This window comes from Arachis ipaensis, chromosome B3, assembly GCF_059453495.1.
Source record: "Arachis ipaensis isolate K30076 ecotype BB chromosome B3, ASM5945349v1, whole genome shotgun sequence".
Taxonomy (NCBI): Eukaryota; Viridiplantae; Streptophyta; class Magnoliopsida; order Fabales; family Fabaceae; genus Arachis; species Arachis ipaensis.
Window position 1 is genome coordinate 141,116,013 of NC_142438.1, and position 6,372 is coordinate 141,122,384.

A 6,372-nucleotide genomic window follows, 5' to 3' on the forward strand; every position below is an offset into this window, starting at 1 on the left:
ACTACTGCTACTCGTACATGGGGATGGCAATTAATGATGCTATAAATCTATGATAATCCCAGTACACCTGTCTGTATAGGATTTGTGAACCTCTTTAATAATGCTTACTATTTAGTATTCACTAATATAAACTGAAGTTTTTAACTTTTATTATGTAGTAATTAAATGATGGAAATTTAAGAAAAGAAAGAGTGTGGAGTGAGAGTGAAGGAGAAAGAGAGAGGAAATTAAAGGGAGTTTATAGAACTTTATCTTTTGATGAGTAGCATCAATCAGCTTAGCTTAAAAAGCACAAAAAGAGGGGAAAAGTAAGTCATAGATTCCAGAGGAAGAGGCTACTGATTGAATGGCATATGCCCACAAACCCAGCAAGAAGACAAATCAGAGCCCACCTAACAACCCCAGAAGAAGAAGAAAACCCCACCCCACATATTTGAATTATTATAATTAAATTAAAACCTCAGAATAATTATTATCAATCAAAATATATTCTTTGCATAATCCCAAGTCCCATTCCCTCCTTAACATTGGGTCTTCCATTTCATTCTCTCTCTCTCTCTTTCTTTCTCTCAAACATGCGTGTTGTTACAACAGAGGCACCAACAACAGTAGCAGAACACATCAAATGGAGAAGACCCAGAAACCAATTGAGCCAGCGCAACCACATCATTGCAGAAGAAACAGATCCAAGGCCACAAATTCAATCCACAAGGTGCAAGTCCACCATTTCCTCCCTGCTCCTCTCCACATTCTCCAACAACAGCACCAGCAGCAATGATGGCGGGTCACAGAGCAGGAAAAAGAGCAACTTTTCAGCAGCAGCGACGTTGAGGGGGCTGGGGTGCACGGCGGGGGCGCCGCAGGAGGTATCGGTGCCGGCGGTGATCCGAAGCGCGGCGGAATGGGAAGGAAAGAAGGTGAGAAAGAAGAAGCACAAGAGAAGCAGCAAGGGAAGTTGCAGCAATAATGGCGTCGATGTGGATTTTCAAGATGTGTGGTGTGGCACCGCACACGGAATAGGGTTCTCTGCCGATTGTGTTGTTGGCACTTCCAGGAAGAATGCCTCTTCCTCTTCAAGACCCAAAATTGATGTTCACAAGATCAATCACAGACAGGTACATGCATATGCATAAAAGATTATCTTTTTCATTAGATTTAGTTTAGATTATATCCGAATAAAGGGGTAGTAGTATTAGTAGTAGTAGTGAATCATCGTAACTAATTGCGCGTTTATCGCTCATAACCGCTTATCTTGTTAGCTCAATTCTAAATAATAATAATAATTTGGCAGCGTTCATCTTCTTGTTTGGGAAGGCGCAGTTTGAACCCAGAAACCATCTCGCTTCTCGACACTGATCCTAGCGACGTTTTCACACCGCGCTCTGCCTCCGAGTTCTTTGGACCCGCCGCATACTATCGCCACCTTCCAGATCCTTCCACCGATGCTTTTCCTGAGGTAGGTTTGTTAGTTGTTACTGAATTCAAGTGGATCAGAGTGGTATAATATTGTGATTGTTGCTGCCACTTTTCCAGATTATGATGCTTCAAGGAGGTATAATCATGGGGAGTAGATACTCACACGATCAATTCAGAGATTTGAGACTTGATGTTGATAACATGTCCTATGAAGTAACTTGTTTTTCTTTCTCTTTTCTATTTCTATTTCTATTCAAAACATGCATCTCCTAATTTCTGTTTTCTGCTTCATAGCAATTGCTTGAGCTCGGTGAGAGAATTGGTTATGTCAACACTGGACTTAAAGAAAATGAGATGGGTGCCAACATAAGGAAAACTAAGCTTCAAATTTTAGATGATGCATCGAACCATCAAGTAGATAAAACGTGTACCATTTGCCAGGTAGGTCATCATCAAAACAAGTACTTGTATGCATGGTGATTAACTATGTCTATAATCTTTGCATTTGAGTGCAGGAGGAGTATGAAGCTGCTGATGAATTGGGGAGGTTACATTGTGAGCACAGCTATCACTTCCACTGTATAAAACAATGGGTTGCTCACAAGAATTTCTGTCCAGTGTGTAAGCAACAAGTTGTGGCTCGCAACAATTGAAGGACAGATACACCCTCATGGTTATTTTTTTGAAAGTTGCATCTTTTCATCATTAAATTGGTGTATAGTCTTCATATCCAATCCAATCCAATATAAACAACGATTTTCATTTGTTTCTGTCAATCTTTTTTGAACATTAATCTCCTTTGTGAAGAGTCGGCAATATATGTGATTGTGTGAAGGTTTCTAGATTGGATGAGATCTTTGCATAATATTATACTCGAGTGGCCCTTGCTTGTGAGTAGATTATCTATTTTTGAGTTTTTTCAATTTTTTTTGGTCAATGGAGTTTGTGTCTTTTCTGATAAAGCTGGGTGCTTAACTGCTTATACCTTAGTTTTGGGATGCCTGTCTTTGACTTTGACTGCATGCCTATTTCGGATCTTACGTTGTTTTTTAATTGAAATATTCCCAGTAGCGTGTGTTCATGGCAAAACCCCGTATCTTCATACATTGCGCGATTACACTGTAATGTAATTCTATATCTCTAAACAAACGCTGCATAATTTGTCAAGTTTTCTTTTTTATTTTTTTTAACGCCTCAAATGGTGTTGCCAAATGGCAATATCAGCTTTGGAATGATAAAAGATATGGAGAAAAGAAAAGAAAAAGAACTTAATTCTTTTATGGTTGCAAAAATGATTAAAACCACACGTTTGGTCACTCTGAAATCTTCAACAGATGTAATAGCCACATGGACTGAATACAAGTCATCTTAGTACTAATATCTGATGTGAACTGTTAAATATAGTAATATACCTGACCACTAGGTTTTTTACAATCTGAAGTCTTTTGAAGCAAAAATATAGTTTCAACTTTCAACATTCTTCTCCTGGAAGGCAATTGAGGAGAGGAAGTCCTAACAATTCATGTTATCAAGTGTTGCAAGTGAAGGAGAGGACTTTTTCACTTGCAGTGCTCAGTGTTAAGCCTGAACTTATTTCAACCAGCAAACTACTAAGATCCTAGTTTGCAGCCAATTCTTCCTTTTTTGTTGATTGATTTACAAGAGCCAGAATGTGTTTCGCAATCTCAGCAGAGGCATTGTCATTTGCAGCTTTCAGTGCCCTCTCTGACATATCTTTCATTTTCTTCTCATCCCCTATCAACCATAACAAATGTCCAAGCAAAGAAAGAGGTTATATGTCTCTTCTTCAAGGTACAACATTCCATTACATTCAGCTTGATCACAAAGTCTTAATGAAAGTGGTGAGTACTGAATTTTACAATTATTTATGAACATGCAACTAACAAGTGCAAGTTGTCAAACTGCAAAACAATATGCAGAAAGCAAACTATCACAAATAAATAATGTATGAAAGTGAAGTGGGAAAACCCCCCAAGTAATTATTACTGCAGCCTTTGCTAGTGACTAGTGAGTAGAGTTTAGAGTAACAGAGAAGTCAAGTTAGAAGATGGTTGGGGTGAAAGAATCCTTGAACTTGTTCCCAAAGATAACATTATTAATTTCCTTGGTAGTCGGTTAATGTAGTCTACAATGATAGAAGTGTGCATCACGGCATGGGGCCTTGAATAGAGCCCTAACCTTTTTGAACAAGTTAGAAAACAAATATTTTTGTTTGCATAATTTAATTTTCACAAGATTACTTGTAACCGTGTAAGGTCAACATACTTAAAATCTGTTCAATTGCAATTGCTAGTGTACTTGAGTCAAGCTCATCCTCAGTAATAACTTTGACACCAGCTAAGTCTGCCATCAACGAAGCATTCTTGAACTGATTCCCCTCAGATAAATGTGGTGATGGTATCTGCAAATAGAAATTAAAAAGGATTGTTGACCTGCAAAAAATTTAATGTAAAATTAAAAAAATTAACTTTGCACTCAAGCATGACAATGATAAGTACCAGAATAGAGGGTTTTCCAGTAGCCAATATTTCATAGCAAGTCATTGCACCTGCTCTTGAAACAATCAAGTCTGCAGCTGCATACGCCATATCCATACAATGCATAAACCTACATCAAAAGAGAAACAATCACATGTATAATTTGTTGAATATTTGAAGGCTTAGGATCAAAGACTTACGGTGCCATATACAAGCGGGGATGATTCTTAACAAGACTGTCCATTTCATCATATGATTCTACCCCAGTTTGCCATATAATGTACAAGCAACTATTCTGCCTCAGCATCTGATAATACAAATTCAGCATTGCGATGTTGACAGCATTTGCGCCATAAGACCCTCCAAGAACCACCAAAACCTTTGCTTTACACTCACTCGTCTTCCCATACCCTGGAAAGAAATGCGACCTTGCCGCCGTCTTTGAAACTTTGTTCCTCAGCGACAACCTCACGGGATTCCCACACACCACGCACTTCTCCCTGGGGAAGCTATCAGCAGTTGAGTTGAAAGCCACGAAGATGGCATCAGCAAACAGGGCAAGAACAGAGTTGGCCAAACCAGGAGCAGAGTTCTGTTCATGGATCACAAGCTTTATCCCTTTTAACTTGGCGGCAATGCAAACAGGGAAAGACACATGGCCGCCAGTTCCAACAACGATATGGGGCTTGAAATCACGCAAACGGTGAAAGCAATGGATGAGGGATCTTAACAAACGGTAAGGGAAGAAGAAGAGGTTGTGAGGGGCGATGAAGGGCCGACTAAACCTCACCGAAGGCACCGAGGCGAAGCTGTACCCTGCACAAGGCACTGCAGCGCTTTCCACGCTGTTTGGAGTGCCAATGAAGAGGAACTCCGTTGAAGGGTTGGCAAGTTTGAGTTCATCCGCGATGGCCACTGCAGGGTACACGTGGCTGCCGGTGCCGCCGGCGGCGAAGACCACTCGAAGGTTGTTGTCCTCGGCGGCGAGATTCAGGGATAAGCAGCGTGAGACTTGAAGGGTCCTCCTGTGTTGAGAGACTTGCCAAGTGAGAATAGGTGCGAGGAGTTTGGTGGTGGTGGCCATGGTTGAATTTGAAGTTGAAAAAAGAAAGCAGAGAAGCAAGTGCCTAAGAAATGGTTTGTAGAAAATCAATGTGAGTCTAACATGTTTCTGGAGGCGACTGATACCGGAAGTATTGGACCACCACCACTCATTTCTTCTTCTATTCTGAAATCTGATTTTATTTCGTGCCAGTTGCATTCAAATCTATCTATCAATCAAATCAGATCGTCGAAAGATAGGAAAAGAAAGAATTGGAGGAGGATGACGTTCTTACCGAACACGAGGTCCTTTTTTAGTTCACGTTGACTTTTTAATCATATCAGAGGATGATTTGATTGATCATAATTCTAGTTCTACGTTTTCATTTACACTTCAACTAGGTATCCTTTAACAATGTTACAATATTAAGCCATTTTTTACAATAATTCAAAAAAACTAAAACAAACACATCTAAAAAGTTGTAAATAGATTTAGTGTCTTTAAAAATTAAATCTATATTTAAAATACAAATTAAATCAAACTAAAATTTAAAATTTAAATTTTAAATTTCTGTTTCAAATTTAATATATTTAATATAATAATACATTATCATTTAAATACACGTCATAAATTTAAATTACTCAAAAGTTTGAAATTTAACTTTTAAAATTCTAAATTAAATGTTAAATCATTTAATGATTTAGTAAACACATTCAAAATAGAAGAAGAGAAGTCAAAAAACGTCAAGACCCCACATCTAAAACTCAAAAACTCCGAAAAGCAATTCACCGTCACTCTGAAGACAAAGAGACTTCACCCCCTGCCGCAGTGCGCTTGCACCACCGTCCTCATTGGCCTTCATCGTCGACGCCCCACATCCAAAAACCAGAGACGCACAACGGCAACTCAGCAGCGCACACTCTTAAACCCAGAGAAGTCATTCCCTGCTGCCATTCGTCTGCGTCACCGCTTCCTCCACCACGGCGCACATCCACAACGCTGCATTCCTCTCCTTTCAAGCCCATCGTCGTTGCCGGCGACTTAACTGAGGTTTGGATTATTCTGACACCACTAATTTTTGTGTTATTCTGTATAAAGTTTTGATTTTTTTATTAATTTGAAAATTAAATTCCGAATAAAATGGCTTGAGAAGTAATTGATCTTTGCATGTGCAATTTCTCTATTTTGGAAGTGTTTACATCTTTGAATCGAGTTTTTTGTGTGGGTAAGCTTCCAGTAATCGCTATCTGTGGGTGTGTTCATGGTTGCTGCTTTACATTATATCAACGTAGCTATTTCTGCAATTGGGTCAGAAATGAGCGAAGGCTTGAAATTCATATCATAGGCTTGAACGATTATTAGACCTGAGCACTAATATTCTTATTTGTGTGTTTAAGTGTTACAGCATTACATGAA

At 39.1% G+C, this 6,372-nt stretch overlaps 2 protein-coding genes across 3 annotated transcripts; one reads left to right on the forward strand and one right to left on the reverse strand.

Moving 5' to 3' along the window:
- The first annotated feature begins 279 nt into the window (after positions 1 to 279).
- On the forward strand, positions 280 to 2,313 carry LOC107631781 (uncharacterized). The gene is made up of 5 exons (XM_016335329.3): positions 280 to 1,115; positions 1,292 to 1,456; positions 1,534 to 1,629; positions 1,711 to 1,857; positions 1,932 to 2,313. The coding sequence occupies exons 1-5, from the start codon at positions 576 to 578 to the stop codon at positions 2,067 to 2,069; spliced, it is 1,086 nt and encodes a 361-aa protein (XP_016190815.2). The 5' UTR covers positions 280 to 575; the 3' UTR covers positions 2,070 to 2,313.
- A 361-nt stretch (positions 2,314 to 2,674) lies between these two features.
- Positions 2,675 to 5,318, reverse strand: LOC107631780 (UDP-Glycosyltransferase superfamily protein). 2 transcript variants are annotated; one of them, XM_016335328.3, is made up of 4 exons: positions 4,115 to 5,314; positions 3,936 to 4,044; positions 3,703 to 3,838; positions 2,675 to 3,171 (listed from the first exon to the last, which is right to left on the reverse strand). In XM_016335328.3, exons 1-4 carry the CDS (start codon positions 5,173 to 5,175, stop codon positions 3,035 to 3,037), a joined length of 1,443 nt encoding a protein of 480 aa, XP_016190814.1. In that variant the 5' UTR covers positions 5,176 to 5,314; the 3' UTR covers positions 2,675 to 3,034. The 2 variants fall into 2 exon arrangements, 1 of the variants encoding a protein (XP_016190814.1); XR_002359924.2 differs by having other exon boundaries at positions 3,032 to 3,171; positions 3,703 to 3,869; positions 3,986 to 4,044; positions 4,115 to 5,318.
- Positions 5,319 to 6,372: the final 1,054 nt, after the last annotated feature.

Coding starts and splice junctions, on each gene's coding strand:
- LOC107631781 (XM_016335329.3), top strand. CDS start 576: ATGCGTGTTGTTACAACAGAGGCACCAACAACAGTAGCAGAACACATC. Junction 1,630..1,710: donor TTGATAACATGTCCTATGAA/GTAACTTGTTTT, acceptor TCTGCTTCATAG/CAATTGCTTGAGCTCGGTGA. Junction 1,858..1,931: donor AAACGTGTACCATTTGCCAG/GTAGGTCATCAT, acceptor ATTTGAGTGCAG/GAGGAGTATGAAGCTGCTGA.
- LOC107631780 (XM_016335328.3), bottom strand. CDS start 5,175: ATGCAACTGGCACGAAATAAAATCAGATTTCAGAATAGAAGAAGAAAT. Junction 4,045..4,114: donor CCCCGCTTGTATATGGCACC/GTAAGTCTTTGA, acceptor CTTTTGATGTAG/GTTTATGCATTGTATGGATA. Junction 3,172..3,702: donor TGCAATTGAACAGATTTTAA/GTATGTTGACCT, acceptor TATGGTTGATAG/GGGATGAGAAGAAAATGAAA.